We start from the raw sequence: 15804 nt of genomic DNA, 5'->3' as shown, positions 1-15804 counted from the left end.
CTTGTCCTGTCCCTCCATGCCTTGTCCCAAGTCCCTCTCCAGCTCTCCTGGAGGCCCTTTAGCCACTGGAAGGGGCTCTTAAGTCTCTCCAGGCTGAACAATCCCAGCTCTGCCATCCCATCTCCAGAGAACAGGATCTGTGTTTAACTTTTACCAGTTTTTCAGTTTTGAGCCAGACCCTGCCTGAAGGTCCAAGGCTGCTCTGTACAGCACAATAGTGGAGAGATTTTTATAACACAAATAAAGATTCATGGCACCCAGAAAGAAGGGAGCTGTGCAAGTGTCCGGAGATAGGCAGTGACAACAGCAAACCTGTTTAGGGGTTTCTCCAAAGCTCAAACTCACAAAGACAAAAAGAAAAAGAAACTAAAGAAAAACCCAAACCTTCAGCAGCTCTGGACTACGTGCAGCCAGAACTGGTCTGATTGTGTGTTCAGCTTTTCTTGAAAGTTTGCCATCCCCAGGACACGATCCCAGGCTAAAGGCAGGAACAGGAGGAGATAGAATCCATCTGTGCCAGGGACACATTCCCTGGGCAGCTCTGAGACCTTCCAGGTTCCTTCCCTGGGGACAAAACCCCCATCAGGGGTGTGAAATCTGGAAATTCAAGCTGACCCATGGGCAGTGGAACAGATCAGACCACATCTGGCCCTCCATTGCCAGGAATCATCCTCCACAAGATGGGTGGGAAGGGCAGAACCAACAGGACAGACTTTAGGCACCTTTCCCTGTGAGACAAGCAGATCTAAGCTATATAATAGGGGCAAAATGGAAAAAAAAAAGGGAAATAAAGGTTTCACTAACAGTGGAGTTCTCATATTGCTTCTCATCACCACTACTGAATGCTGGATTCCTAAATCCAGATTTTTTTTTATTTAAAAGCAGGAACTCTTTAACACCAAAGCTAAAAACAATACATTAAAAACACTGAGAATTTGCTCCTAGGTTTTTCTTTCATCTTCTTGCAGAAACCTCTTCCCAAATACTCCACTCGGAATTCAGCAAGAACTTCCAGAGCTCCTGGCCAGAAATGCACAGCAAGGAAGTGCACAGACTTCAGCTCCCCAAAATCCAGCTCAGCCACATGAAGCATTCAAACACCAAGAGTCTCCAGGCTGAGAGTCCACGAAAAACTTGGGCTCCTCCACCCAGAGGCTCAGATTAAGAAGATAATGTCATCAGACACCATGATCTGGTTGTCATCCTGCATGTGGGCCAGGGCCACCTTCACCTCGGCGGCCGAGAAGGGCTCGGGGTTGTCGCGGTTGATGGATTCCATCACGTTCTTCAGGCCCACAGACTGGGCATGGGAGGCTTTGAACACCTCCAGGAGAGCAGCCTTGAATGCCTTCAACCTGGTCAAAGGAGGAGGAATCACCCTTGGAGATTGGAGAATAGACACAAATCCTTCCACTTGTTCCCAGCCTAGGATGCCTCAGCCCTTCCCCATTCCAGCAGCAGCACTCAGTAGGAAAGGCAAAAGCTGGAGCTGGGAGCATCACAGATGCATCTACAGCTTGGGACAACAGCCTGGAAACACTGGGGGAGGTGGGACACAAAGGGACAGCCCCCACTCACCTTGCCTCAGACAATTCCACCTTCTTCCCTTCACCATCTCCTGAGGATTCAGGTGTTTTCGGAGGGTGTGCCTGAACTGGAGCAGAAGGAAGAGTTACCTTCACCCTGTGCCTGTTAACCAAGTACCCAGAGAGCAAAAATACTGGACTCAGGATGGGGGGTGATGTCAAACTGCCTCCCAACACTGTTATTTATGCTGTGGTTTGGAGGTGGATGGAAAAAGTTAATCAGCAATAGAATCACAAAATGGTTTGGGTGGGAAGGGACTTTAAAGATCATCCAGGTCCAACCCCTGTCATGGGCAGGGACAAGTTCCACAATCCCAGGTTGCTCCAAGTTCCATCCCACCTGGCCTTGGACACTTCCTTGGATTCAGGGGCAGCCACAGCTTCTTTGGGAACCTGTGCCAGGGCCTCACCACCCTCACAGCCAAGATTTCTTTCCTAATAGCCCATCTAACCCTGTCCCATACGGATCTGTGGCTCTGAATGGTACTGTACCACACCAGGGACCACAGGTGACAGCAGCATTGCTGCTCCCCAGGCTGTGCAGACCCAGCAGCACCCTCAGGAGGAGCCAGGTGTCACCAAACCCAGGGACTCACCCTGTGGCATCTCCTCCTCAGCATCACTGAAGTCGTATGGGTCGTAGGAGCCCTCCTCACCTTCCGTGCGCGCCTTCTTCCTTCTGGGAGGGGAAAAGAGAGGTCAGCCAAGGGTTTGGTTGGAAGGGACCTTAAGGATCATCCTGTTCCACCCTTTGCCATGGGCAGGGACACCTTCCACTATCCCAGGTTGCTCCAAGTCCTGTCCAGCCTGGCCTTGGACACTGTCAGGGATCCAGGGGCAGCCACAGCTTCTTTGGGCAACCTGTGCCAGTGCTACCCAGCCAGCTCTTTATCCATTAAATAATGATGTTCCTCTACTACAAATGGGGTGGGACAGATCACCTGGGTGAGCAAAACATGGAGTATTTCTCCATGGCAATCCCAGAAGAGGCTGGTGACCTTTGCACCATGTCCCTCCCACTCCCTTGCTCTGGCTCCTACCTCCTTGTCCTGCGCTCCTCCTTGTCCTGTGACTCCTGATCTTCCTCTTTCTCAGTCTCTGAGTCATCCTCCGCTGCCTTCCTGCGCTTTTTCTCCTTCTCCAGCACCTGTGTGGCAAAGGCAGGATGGACTCAGACCTCATTTTCACTCAAGCTGCTTTTAGGGACCAACCCCAAGCACCTAAAATCCCAAAGTGATGGCTTGATCCCACACTGTGTCCAGGGAAGTTCACACCAGCAGCCCAGGGTGCTCAGCTTGCACCAAGCCCAACCTTTTCCAATCTCAGGATCCCCTGGGAACAGAGGGACACTTTCCCCCCACCTTTTTGAAGTAGGCAAACTGCACCAGCTCCAGAGCTGCCTCAGCATCCTGCATATCCACAGTCTTGTTCATCCTGGCCTTGGCGTGGGCTGTGGAGAGGCGGATCAGGGTCTCCAGGGTCCGGGCTGTGATGGGGGAGGTCTGGGGAGACAGAGAAAGGTGTCTGTGTGACCCTCACAAGGCCAAGGTGGAAAAGACCCATAAGAAGAGAGGCCTGTGCCTCAGTTTCCCTCCTCCTGGCCCAAGAAGGAGCTGCTCCCAGGGCTCACCCTGGCCACATCTGAGTTCATCTGGCTCTGGCTACGCAGGCGGGAATACTCCTCAGCAATGTAGCTCGCCGCCTCCTCGGTCAGCACAGGCTTGATCATCTTTGCTACATGGATGTACTTCCTCATGAACTCCATGCTGACAACCTTCTCCCTGCAGGAATGCATGTATATCCATATTATCCACAGTGGGGATGGGCTTCCCATCCATTTATACCCCCTCCAGGGGCATCCAGGTGTGTAGGGAATTCAGCTCCAGATGTTCCCCACCTGCTTGGCACGAGAGATCAAGCAAGGCTCCCTTAGCATCCTACCCATGGATCAGCTGGAGCATTGCTGGCACTGTCTGGACACTCAGGCCAAACCCATGAGCCCACAGTGCTGGACACCCTCAGGGAGCTCCAGGGGATGAAGGACTCACTTGCGGCGGTTGGGCCCGTGCAGGAGGTCATCGTGTTTCTCATAGACCTGCAGCTCCTGCTCCTCCTCCTGCATGAAGTCAGGGTCATCCGTAGCCAGCATCTCCACGGCACTGCCTAGGGGCATGGCTGGAAGGGGGAATGTACAGAGAACAGGATTTTACACTCTGAAGCAAGAGCTGCCACCGAGGGGCTCATCCCTTGGCTGAGGAGGGGTGGGACTCACCATCCCCATCCTGCTCGTTGGGGTTGCGGTAGCGGTGCATCCGCAGGACGTGGTCCGAGATCTCCTTGTCCTGCTCGGGGTCCATCTGGTCCAGCACGATGAAGAGCAGGTCAAAACGGGAGAGCAGGGAGTCCTGCAGGCCAATGTTCTCCATGGGAGTCTTGTACTGGTCATACTGGGGAAGGACAGCATGAAGGGTTACACGAGAGCCTCATGGGTGAGCCCTGGCTGCCAGGGAGGCTGGGAGGCCAGGCCTAAAAGGAGGGATGGATGGGTGGATGGATGGATGGATGGATGGATGGATGGATGGATGGATGGATGGATGGATGGATGGCCACTTTTCCCCTCCTGCAAGGCTCTTATTTCCAAGGAAAACAAGTATTTTTTTAGATCCCTGATCAGACACCAAGACTGAGGCTCATCACCAGCATAGGGTCTACTAGGCTGCCCAAACACCCAAAACATGGTGAGAAACCCCAGGAGCTCCTCTCTCCTTCAGCAAAGCCATGACCACAACAGACACCAAACCAACAAGGTCTTTGCTGTGCCATGCATCCAAGTCACTTGTTTGGGAGTTTAGGAATGTGCTCCCTGTTGACAGAGTGACAAAACTATCCTTTGTCCCCTCAAAAAGGAAAGAAGGCCAGAAGTTTCTCTCCTCAATTAGGTAAAAAAGACACTTCATAGGACCTTAGGGACTTCACCTCAAACTTAAGCAGAGCTAATTAGACAGAAGCCAAAAAGTCCTGCCTAGGCAATTAACTAGAAAAAGAAGAGAACAAAGAAACTAATCGCTTTTGTGAAGTGTTTTACCAGGAGCAAAGACCTCCTGCACCTGGTTTGGTTTTTCTCTGTTTTGTTATTTTGCTTTTTATTAAACCTTTTTGTTTCTAATGCTGCAACAGAAGCCATCCTGCTGATTTTTATGCTTCCAAGGGTAGCTGAGCTATCTTGGGTGTGTTATGGACCTCCAAGAGCTTATGAGACCTAGCTCAAGGAGGCTATTACAACATGGTGGATCTTTTGGAATTGACCAGCTGCCTCCTCCCTTCTCCAGGGAAGGGTAACAGCAGCACTCACCCGGCCGTAGACGGGGTTGGCGGCAGCCAGGACACTGCAGCGGGAGTTGAGGCGGGCCTGGATGCCAGCCTTGGCGATGGTGACCCTGCCCTGCTCCATCACCTCGTGGATGGCCGTGCGGTCGATGTCGGACATCTTGTCGAACTCGTCGATGCACACCACGCCCCGGTCGGCCAACACCATGGCTCCCGCTTCCAGCCGCCGCTCCCCTGGGATGGGACGGGGGAAAAACAGGGTCAGCCACCCCCCACTGGCCCTACACATCTCCTGCCCTGCCGCACCCATCACCCCTGGGATGAGGGTGAACCTCAAGGAGCTGCAGAGTCCTTCTGGGTTGCTCTGTGACCCAACTCTACAGCGGAGAACGCTTAGGGAAAGGATCAGGGTTAGGAATGTGTTCCCATGAGGAAGGCTGCTGCTAGCCTGTGGGAGTACCAGTCGTTGGTTTATCTGGGTCTGGATTGAAGGCACTTGAGACAGTAATTCGTGTTCGGACTCACGTGTTTAATATTTCTTATCTGTAAAACAGTCTCATTACTGTGAGTTCAGCAACTTTTCATTAGAAGGCACAAAATGGCCAACAATCTCTTGTTACAAGGTCTTTTAAGACTAAACTATCCATTTAAGAACTGACACCTGGATTATTTTCCCTTTTAACCCAATAACTGATCCCAAAGAGCCCACAATGTGGACTTTTCTGCCCAATTACAAAATTCCACCCAAATCCATGAAGAAGAAGGAAGAAGAAGCATGAAGAAGAAACCCAGGATGACACCCTGTGCCCTCCATCTTGCTTCCATCCACAATATACTAAAAATTACCAAAACCTCACCAAGTGATACACCTACACTACTCTCTATAATCTATTTCACACTTTTGTGGATTCCAGTCTATCTTGAAGTCTAGGAAACTTTCTCCATGAATGAGGGCCAAAGTCAGTGCTCCGCTGGGGGTCAGGGCACCCCAGAGCAGACAGAGAAATATTCCCAGTGCCCTGGGTTTCCACACTAGCCCCCAGATGTGGCACCAAGTGGAAGAAGAGTAAAGAAAACCACCACCTAAGAGAGGTGGAAAAAAATATCCCAAAACACGGGATCCCATGATCCTGAATGATCATTAACATAAAGCTTCTGGTGGAGCAGGTCCTGCAAGTGTCACTGCAGAACCAACACCATAAAATCACTAAGGCTGGAAAAGGCCTCCCAGATCATTGAGATGAGCAGCCTTGGGTGGCACAGAGTCCCTGCCAGGAGCTGACAGCCACCACCCCAGTGCTCCTCACCTGTCTCCTGGTCCGTGGTGACGGCAGCGGTGAGGCCGACGCCAGAGGAGCCCCGGCCGGTGGTGGGGATGGCCCGGGGTGCTGTGCTCAGCACGTACCTCAGCAGCTGGGACTTGGCCACAGAAGGGTCTCCTGGGATGGAGAATGGCATGTTTAGGAATAACTCATCCCCTGGATACCAACTGCACCACCACCCTGTGTCTGGTTTGGGGGTGTTCAGAGCCGGGGGAGGTGGAGGGGAAAGGGGATAGAAGGGTTTTGTTCAGACTTCATAACATAAGGAAAGCAGATGTTCTTCCTACTATCATCAATAAATCCATGGGAGGAAATAGGGAAGATGGAGATAAGAGACTTGGGGTGATGGGGATGGGACAAGAAGCAATGGGGACAACTCAGAATACAGGAAACTCCAATGGGATATCAGAAACAAAAAAAAAAAAGTCTCCTTGACCATGGGCAAGCACTGGGATAATGGCTCATAGAGGTCATGGAATCCCCTACAACCATGGAATGGTTTGGGTTGGAAAGGACATTAAGAGTCACTTCATTCCACCCTCTGCTGTGGGCAGGGACACCTTCCTCTATCCCAGGTTGCTCCAAGCCCCATCCAGCCTGGCCCTGGACACTCCCAGGGATCCAGGGACAGCCACAGCTTCTCTGGGTACCCTATGCCAGGGCCTCCCCACCCTCAGAGTCAAGAATTCCTTCCCAGTATCCCATCTAACCCTGCCCTCTGGCAGTGGGCAGGCATTCCCCCTTGTCCTGTCCTTCCAGGCCCTTGCTCCAAGTCCCTCCTCCAGCTCTCCTGAAGCCCCTTTAGGCACTGGAAGGGGCTCCAAGGTGTCCAGGCTGAGATTTCTCCAGGCTGAACAACCCCAGCTCTCCCAGCCTGGCTCCAGAGCAGTGGAGGTCCACTCCTTGCATTCCTGTCCAAGGTTTCCTCTGCGCTCCTTCTAACAGCTCCACACCTTTCCTGTGCTGATGACTCCACATCTGGACACATCTCCATCCCTGGACACGTTCAAAACAAACTGGACATGTCCCAGAACAACCTGACCTACCAGTGACACCAGCTCAGCCCTGCACACATCCCTGAACCAGGAACCTCCAGATGTCCTTCTAACCTCAGCTACTCCACAAAACTCAATCCAGAACCTTCCCTCACCCCCAACAACACCAACCAAGGGTGCCTCTGCCCAGCCCTCCCAGACCTATCAGCAGGATGTTGATGTCTCCTCGGATGCGGCTCCCGTTGTCCAGGATCTTCTCCACCCCTCCCAGCAGCATGCAGAGAATGGCCTTCTTGATGTACTCATGCCCATGGATGCTGGGAGCCAGGGATCTGGCCAGCTGGTCAAAGATATCCTAGGCAGAAGAGGCAGAGCATGGTCTGTCACACAGGCTGGAGCCAGCAAGAACAAGCAATACTTCAAAATACTTCATTTCAGCCCAAATTTCAGCTTATTTCTATCACAGAGCCACATGGATGAAAATTATTTGGAAAGGAGAAGACTGTTGGCCAGAGTTTTCTTTCACAGTGAGATTTATCTGAAGTCCAGGACCATCTTGTCACTGTCACCCAAACAAGCACTGGAAGCAGGGAGAGCAAGGCTTGCTACTCTCTGTGCTACAAAGGAAAGCTCTGAGCATGAGAGGCTGGGGCAGAACCCTATTACCTCAGTCTGGGGTGAGAAAAGAGGTGTTTCTCCTGCAGAGAAAATTCCCTGGAAACCTGCTGGTAGGGTCAAGACACAGCAGAGCTGCCAGCAGGAAGGATGCTCTGCAAGCAGTACAGAAGCAGCAAGGAAAACAACAAAGCCTGATCACAGCCTAAACAGAAACTTCAAAGAATATTAGTTAGATAATCCAACAACCTCCTAAGAGGGTTGAAGAGTTACTTGCAACCCAACAAGAACCTCCTTAGCCACATGCCAAGCTGAAACTTCATGCCTGGACACAAGATTTAGATACCTTGGAGCGGCTCTTGCTGAATCTCTTGATCTTGGCCACATCTGAAGCAGAGTAGAGAGGCCGGAGGTCTTTGCTCATCTGCTTCACGTGGCAGGCAATGAGGATGGTCCTGGAGAAGGGACACAGCTGTGGTCAGCTCTGCAAACCCCACAGAGACAAAGCAGAAGCTTCCACAGGGCCATCACTTGCTCTAGGAAGCCCTGGAAAGGGGTGGGAAGCTTTGACAGCTGTAGCACCCTTGATCTGACTGTGCTGGACCATCAGTGGAGCATCTTTTAAAAGCATCCAAACCCTTCTGGGCACAGCTGGAAGTCTCAGCTGCATATTGTGAGGGGAGGCCTCACCACAGATTAGAGCTTCCTCATGAGGGGAAATGGAGAAGTGGCACCAATTGGGTGCTCTGGTGACCAGTGACAGGACCCAAGGGAATGGCTGGAGCAAGGTCAGGGGAAGTTCGTTTTGGATATCAGGGAAAGGTTCTTCCACCAGAGGGTGGTCAGGCACTGACCAGGCTTCCCAAGGAATGGGCATGGCCCCAAGGCTGCCAGAGCTCAGAAGAGTTTGGACAACACTCTCAGGGCTGCACAGGGTGGCATTACTGGGGTGTCTTGTGCAGGGCCAGGAACTGGACTCAGTGATCCTTGTAGGTCCTTTCCAACTCAGCATATCTCATAAATAGGATCAAGGTGCAAACCGCTTCCAAGTGATTTAAGCCGCTGTTTGCCCCAGCCCTCTGATGGCCACCTGCCAGATTTCACCTTCCAGAGACCCAGCCAAACAGGGTGAGAGGGCTGAAGCCCCAGGAAGACCCACCTGAAAGTGCCTGAAGTGTAGCCCCCTTTCTTCCCTGGCAGGCAGCGGTATGTCCCCACCACCTGGATGCGGTCCCCAGGCTTCACCTTGTCCACCAGGTCATCGTCCAGAACCACGTCCACCGAGCGTGGCAGCTGCCCTGCTGGGGCCTTCTCAGGCATCTCCTGGATGGTGATGGTCTGGTGGTCCTTGTAGACTGAGAGGCCAAACTCTGTCTCCAGCGGGTTGTTCTCTTCATCCTAAAGCAGGAACCCAAATTAAAAGATGAGCACCATTTTTCAGGAGAGCAGGGAGGACACGGGGTGCATCACCCACCCTGCACAAGGCTGTTCAGCAGGACTGGAGGCTGGGGCTCAGCAGCTCCATCCTGAAGCTGGCACATTTTCCCTAGAGGAATCTGCTGCTGCTTCACCTCACCTTTGTAGGGTAGATGGAGCTGGATGGGAAAGCATCCAGGGAGGTCATGTCTGTGTATCGGCGCTCAATTGTTTTCTTGGTAGCTGGGCAATAATGGACACTCCGGACGACTTTGGGACGCACCAGAGAGCCTGGGATTGGAAAAGAGAGGAGTTAGGGGCTGGGATGTCCCACCCCTCTGTCAGCAGACAGCCCCCAAAAGGGTCTCCAACATTAAAATTATTTGGGTCACAACTCACTGTCAAACATAGGCAGGACTGGTTGATTTTAAAGACCATCCCAACACTCAAGACCTTCAGCCAAGCTCCCTGGCCCAGGTTGTCAGGGAAGGAACATTTGAATTGGAAGGAACATTAAAGATCATGTTTCACTCCCTGCCATGGGCAGGGACACCTTCCACTGTCCCAGATTGCTTGAAGCCCCATCCAACTTGGCCTTGGACACTTCCAGGGATTCAGGGGCAGCCACAGCTTCTCTGGGCACCCTGTGCCAGGACCTCCCCACCCTCACAGCCAAGAATTCCTTCCCAATATCCCACCTAATCCTACCTTCTGTCAGTGTAAAACCACTTCCACTTATCCTCTTGTCCTGTCCCTCCAGACCATTGTCCCAAGTGCCTCTCCACACCACAGCTCCTGGAGGGCTCCAGCTCCTCCACACCAAACCCCCAGCCCCTCCACACCCACAGCCCCTGGGTGTCCCCCAGTCTCACACTTGGTCACGATGCCCTCCACACAGACAATGCAGCTGAGGAAACAGGCTGTCAGTGTCCGTGGGGACACGTGCTTGGAGCCAAAGCTGCCCTCCAGCCCGATGTAGAAGTCCTCGTACTGCTTGGCGTAGGTGGCGTCGACGGAGGCGACGAAATCCTTCAGGGCACGCTGGAAGGCAATCAGCTCCTCAAAGGCATTGCTCAGGAGTCTGCAGCACAGGGAGGTGACAAAAGACGGTCAACCCCTTCCTCATCAATGCTTTTTCACATACCCCTGCTTGCTCCACAAGTTTATCAGGAGGTGAAAAAAACCTGAAGTCTATCACAGCTCTGTGTGACGTGCACTGGCACCAACAGCCAGGAGGAGAACAATTCCAAGCACATCTAGAAAGCCTCACATGACCCTGGCTAGACTGGTCCAAAATATCCCTGAGCATCCTCAAAAAGGCTGAGAAAAGTGGAGTTGCTCAGCCTGGAGAAGAGAAGACCTTAGAGTCCCTTCCAGTGCCTAAAAGGACTCCAAAACAGCTGGATAAGGACGTGGCACAAGGGCATGGAAGGAGAGGACAAGGGGGAATGGCTTCATGCTCCAGAGGGCAGGGATAGATGGGATATTGGGAAGGAATTGTTCCCTGTGAGGGTGGGGAGGCCCTGGCTTTCACCAGAGGAGAAGGTTTGGTGCTTTCTTGTGACAAATGACCTGCAGAACCAGGGCTGGACCTCTGAAACCCCTCTCAAGCCCAGTGCCCCAGGTGTCCCCTGGTGCCCCACACCCACCTGCTGGCTCTCCTCTCGTTCTTGCGCCGCAGGTCGTTGATGTTGACGATGAGCCGATACTGGTTCTCACTGATCATGTCCCTGACCTTGCTCTGGTAAATCCCTTGGTCTTCCTGCAAGTGGGAGTGGGGGAAAGAAACCCAAAAAGCAACTCACTTTGCATGTCTGCCTGTGTGAAAAAACCCCAGGAGCCCATTCCTGCAGAGCTGGATGCCCTTTATCCCACCAGCTAAGCAGGAAGGGGCAACACAGGGACCAGGTGCTCCCTAAACCCCGGTAGGAATGGGGGGACACAGGGACCAGGTGCTCCCTAAACCCTGGTAGGAATGGAGAGACACAGGGACCAGGTGCTCCCTAAATCCCGGTAGGAATGGGGGGACACAGGGACCAGGTGCTCCATAAACCCTGGTAGGAACAGGGGGGACACAGGGACCAGGGGCTCCCAATTCCCGGGGTCATGGATTAGGGGAGGCGGACGGGCACAGGGACCAAGTGTTCCCGAACTTCGGGAGTAGACATGGGGCGAGGGCGCACAGGGATGAGATGCTCCCCAATCCCCGAGGATACAGTGGGGAGGGGACATGGGGACACAGATCAGGTGTCCCCCAACCCCAGGGGACAGGCAGGGGACGCAGCACCCGCGCCTCCCAGCTCGTCTCACCTCATCGTCCAGGAAATCGAGGTAATCGCGCTGCGCTTCCCGCAGCTCCGCATCCTCCAGCCCGCCCGCCGGCGCCGCCATTCTGCCGGCCGACCTGGGACGGATCCCGCCGCCGCTGCTGCTGCCGCCGCTGCTGCTGCCGCCGCTGCTGCTGCTGCCGCTGCTGGTGCTGCCGGGGAAGGCGGTGAGAGCCGAGGGAAGCCGGCTGGGCCCGCGATCAGATCAGGGCCCGCGATCAGATCAGGCCCCGCGATCCGCCCCCGCCGCGCTCCCGTTTCGCGCCAAACGCGGCTCCTTTCCCGCCACAGGGCGGGAAACCCGCCCTCGGCCCGCCCCTTAGCGTTGCTGATTGGCTGGCATCTCCCAGCACCAGCCAATAGAACTACGAAACAGTGATGGACATGACGTTCAGCCAATCAAAGTGCGGGGGCGGTGCACGGGCGGGGCCAAGGCGGGGTGCCGGGGATCGGATTTGATCCCGGTTCCGGCTCTTAGAAGTCACCGAGGGGCTGAAAATGCCGCTTTAGGGAAAAATGAGTATTTTAAAAATCAAACACGAAAACAACAAAAAACAACCCAGATAGAATCCCAAACCAAGAACCCCCCCCCCTCAAAATAATTAAAAACTAATTAAAAACTAATTTAAGGTATTGGTTTTTATATCGTATTTTGTGTATTTTGGGGAGCCCCGTTTCCGGGTGTTTTCACCCCGTACAGGCTGGGTGGGCGTTGCTTTTTCCTCCCGGTGTGATTCCAGCAGTTTAGGGGTGACCACACAAAACCGACCGGTCTTGTGGTATTTGGGATGGAAAAGGCGATTTTGGATGTGTCTTAGAATCCCAGAATAAATGTTTGGGTTGGACAGGACCTTAAAGCCCATCCCATTCCACCCCCTGCCATGGGCAGGGACACCTTCCACTGTCCCAGGTTGCTCCAAGCCCCATCCAGCCTGGCCTGGGACACTTCCAGGGGTTCAGGGCCAGCCACAGCTTCTCTGGGAATTCTATTCCAGGGTCTTCCCATCCTCACAGGGAAGGATTTTTTCCCCAATATTCCACCTAACCCCACCGACTGGCAAGTTAAAAACCAGTCCCCCTTGTCCTGTCACTATCTGCTTATGTAAAAACTCCCTTTCCCTCTTTTTTCCAAGCCTCCTTTAAGCCTCCTAAGAGGAGGAAGAAATTCCTGTTGTAGGCACGAATCAAAAGGTGCCGTTGCCTACAGGGAAACCTGCTGCTCCCCCTTAAAAAACGATCGCAGTATCCCTTAAAAATATTTATGTAAACTGTTTAAAAATAGAAAAAGAAAAAAAAGCATGACAAAATATTTTGTTCAGCAGGGCACACCGTGCACACAAAGTTGGCCGTGTCCCCTGGATATTGTAGCTCAGAGCAGTTTTTCCAGGGTAATCCTGGGAATAAATACTCACCCCGGGGTCTGCTGGGCTGTGCAAACCCTGAGGCACAGAATTCCCGCTGCCTGATCTCTCCAGAGGGAGCAGCTGCGATTGGTGCTTCGGAAGAGGAGCAGGAAACAGCCTTTGCCCCGTTTCCCATTTTCTGCTTGTGTGCCTGGATCAGATCCCTCACTGGAAATGCCTGGCAACTCTGTGGCTTGGGATACGTGCAGTCCAAGTCCTGGCTACTTGTCCTGCTCCTGAGAGATTTTTTTTCACATTGCTCTGTGTCAAAGTGAAAGTTCAGAGTTTCATTTTTAGGCATTTTAGCCCTCTTCTGGAATAATTTGATGCTGTATTTAGTTTGGCAGGTTGGCATAAATAAAGAATCTTCTGCTTTATTGCTGCTTTCTTACTTTTTCTCTTCTTTCCCTTTTCCTTTTCATTTCTTTTCTTTTTCCTTTCCCTTTTTCTTATTTTTTTCCCTTTAATCTTCCAGGTTGTCCTACTAGCTCCAGAGATGTTCCCTGCAGCTGGAATAGCTTCCAGCTTCCCTGCTTCTCCACACTCAGCAGGACCCATTTCCCTCCAGCTGCTCCTCAAATCCACCCCTTCCCTGTGATTTGCTGGACATTTCTTCTTTTCATCAGTGGAGAAAGCACAAAGAATGAACAGAGAAAACCTTTGATGTGCCCCTGGCACTTCTATTTCTATTTCTATTTCTATTTCTATTTCTATTTCTATTTCTATTTCTATTTCTATTTCTATTTCTATTTTTCTATTATATTTCTATTTCTATCTCTAATTTATTTTTATATTTATATTTATAAATTTTACATTTATATTTATATGTATATATAATATTTAATGTTTGTATTTCTAATCTTTTCTATTTATATTTATAATGTTTGGAATTTATATTTATAATATTTAATATTTGTATTTGTTTTTTGTTGTTGTTTTCTTTTAATGGGCACGTTATCCACTGAGGATCTAAACTGGCTGAAGAAATCCGTGTAAGTCCCTAAAGGAAATATGATTTATCCCATATAAATTGCCAGAACCCGTTTCAAGATTTCACCTCTGAGATGCTTTTTCTCTCTGTGCAACAGGCAGAATATTAAATCCAACAATGGACACTCTCTGTGCTCCACTGCAGATAAAACATAGGTGGAAAAAATAAAATATGGGTGCAAAGCACCCCATGAGTAAAACACAGAGCAGTTAGCAGGGTGAGATTCAGGCACTTTTATGTGGATTGCACAAGATCTCACCCATTTTTGGGTGGTCAGAATGAATCCCAGCCCATGGACACGTTGTGGATGGCTGCAGTTTTCCTCCTGCCAGGGCCTCACCCGCTCCTGGCGAAAGGTAACAGGAGTGAGGGATAAAAATAGCACTGTTGTTATTCATGACAGCGCCTATAGCAACTGCTGCCTGAATAATTCATGGGGCAGGGCAGGCCGAGCAGGAGAGAGGGATGGAGAGAGGTGGAGAAGGCTGGGAAGAAGGCAGAAGCCTTCCCTGGCTTTTGGGACTCCCCAGGATTGTGCCCAAGGCCTCCCTGGTTTCACCTCTCTGCTGAATTCTGGAGGTTATGGGGTGAAAAGGCAGCAGAAGCTCACTGGGACATTTAGCACTTTCTATCCACTGGAAAAAACAGGAATTAACCACTTAGCACACAGAGGGCTGGGTCTGGAGGGCTTGCAGAGAAACAGAAGGATCAAGGGTGGATGCAGGAGAATCCATGGTTGAATTGCACATACAGCTCTTTAGCAGTATTCAGTGTGGATTTTCTCATCCCTTCCTCACACCTCTGTGTGGCAGCATCCACCTGTACTTGGGGTTTCTGAGGTTTAAAGGTACCCTGTGATCCTTCTGAGATTCTGGGATGTTGTGGAGTTTTGTTGTTGTTGCTGTAGTTTTTTTTAGGTGTTTTTTTTTTCCTCTTAGTTCAACTAAATGTCAATTTTCAAGCCCAAGTTCAATTATCAAGTTGCCATCTATTCACTTTCCTGGCTGCTGAGTAGCCTTGCCTCACCCATGAGGGGCAGGGGAGAGGCTTGTGGCTCATTCACAGCTCCAAAAATGGGGGGAGAGTATCCCAAATTCGATGGAGTGTCATCTTATCATCAAGCAACAGAGTGGAGTGGAGGTTTCAAATCTATTTGTAATAAAGAAAAGAAGGATAATAACGTGGAATGCAATGTTTGGAACGGAAAAAAAGTCACTTTTTAGAACTGAAATTATGTGGAGAAGTGAGACCACCTATGAGATATTTTTATCAGGGTAAATTCTATGTTTTCCAGGGGATTAAAGGGATTTCTATTTACAGGGCTCTCCTGAAGCTGCAGTTGCAGGAGCTGAACCCTAACCAGGGAGTGAATTCACTCTCACAAGCAGAGTGTTGTCCTGATTCTCATCACAAATAATTTAATGCTGAAGGAGCCCTTCTTAATTCTCTCTCCTCACCTTTTCCCTAACATAGGCTGGAGAATTTCACCCCACTGCATCTTCACCCAGCTCAGGCATTTCTGACACAATTTTCTTGAAGTATTTGCTATTCCCATACACTCTGGTAAATCTTTAAACAGTTCTAGCTCTTGTGGTTTTTTCCTAATTGTGGAGAAGAATAAAATGGAAAACTACTATCAGGGTGTATAAATGGAATTTCTTTACTGAAAGACACAGGCAGCTGCTGGTATCTCACCAGGAGAGCACAGGAAAGTGGGTAAAGAGTTAAAGGTCTGTCCTTCAGTGTGTTTGGATGGGCTGTAACCACCTTCTTTCTTCCCAGAGTAGGAGCCCAGAGCATATGGATTTGTTTTTCCTCCCAG

At 51.1% G+C, this 15804-nt stretch overlaps 1 protein-coding gene across 1 annotated transcript; it reads right to left on the bottom strand.

The window, feature by feature from the left end:
- Window positions 1–771: 771 nt before the first annotated feature.
- On the bottom strand, window positions 772–13116 carry MCM3 (minichromosome maintenance complex component 3). The gene is made up of 18 exons (XM_054629973.2): window positions 13001–13116; window positions 11572–11740; window positions 10911–11023; window positions 10134–10342; window positions 9422–9552; window positions 9005–9243; window positions 8192–8300; window positions 7432–7585; window positions 6221–6352; window positions 4939–5147; window positions 3859–4033; window positions 3635–3761; window positions 3217–3367; window positions 2948–3088; window positions 2627–2733; window positions 2183–2265; window positions 1579–1654; window positions 772–1355 (listed from the first exon to the last, which is right to left on the bottom strand). The coding sequence occupies exons 2-18, from the start codon at window positions 11650–11652 to the stop codon at window positions 1157–1159; spliced, it is 2436 nt and encodes an 811-aa protein (XP_054485948.2). The 5' UTR covers window positions 11653–11740; window positions 13001–13116; the 3' UTR covers window positions 772–1156.
- Between the last annotated feature and the right edge of the window lie 2688 nt (window positions 13117–15804).

This window comes from Agelaius phoeniceus, chromosome 3 (assembly GCF_051311805.1).
Source record: "Agelaius phoeniceus isolate bAgePho1 chromosome 3, bAgePho1.hap1, whole genome shotgun sequence".
Taxonomy (NCBI): domain Eukaryota; kingdom Metazoa; phylum Chordata; class Aves; order Passeriformes; family Icteridae; genus Agelaius; species Agelaius phoeniceus.
The sequence above is the reverse complement of the archived record's forward strand: the minus strand, read 5'-3'. Positions and strand labels throughout refer to the sequence as shown.

Coding starts and splice junctions, on each gene's coding strand:
- MCM3 (XM_054629973.2), bottom strand. CDS start 11,652: ATGGCGGCGCCGGCGGGCGGGCTGGAGGATGCGGAGCTGCGGGAAGCG. Junction 10,343..10,910: donor AACGAGAGGAGAGCCAGCAG/GTGGGTGTGGGG, acceptor CCTGTGCTGCAG/ACTCCTGAGCAATGCCTTTG. Junction 4,034..4,938: donor CCAACCCCGTCTACGGCCGG/GTGAGTGCTGCT, acceptor GTCCTTCCCCAG/TATGACCAGTACAAGACTCC.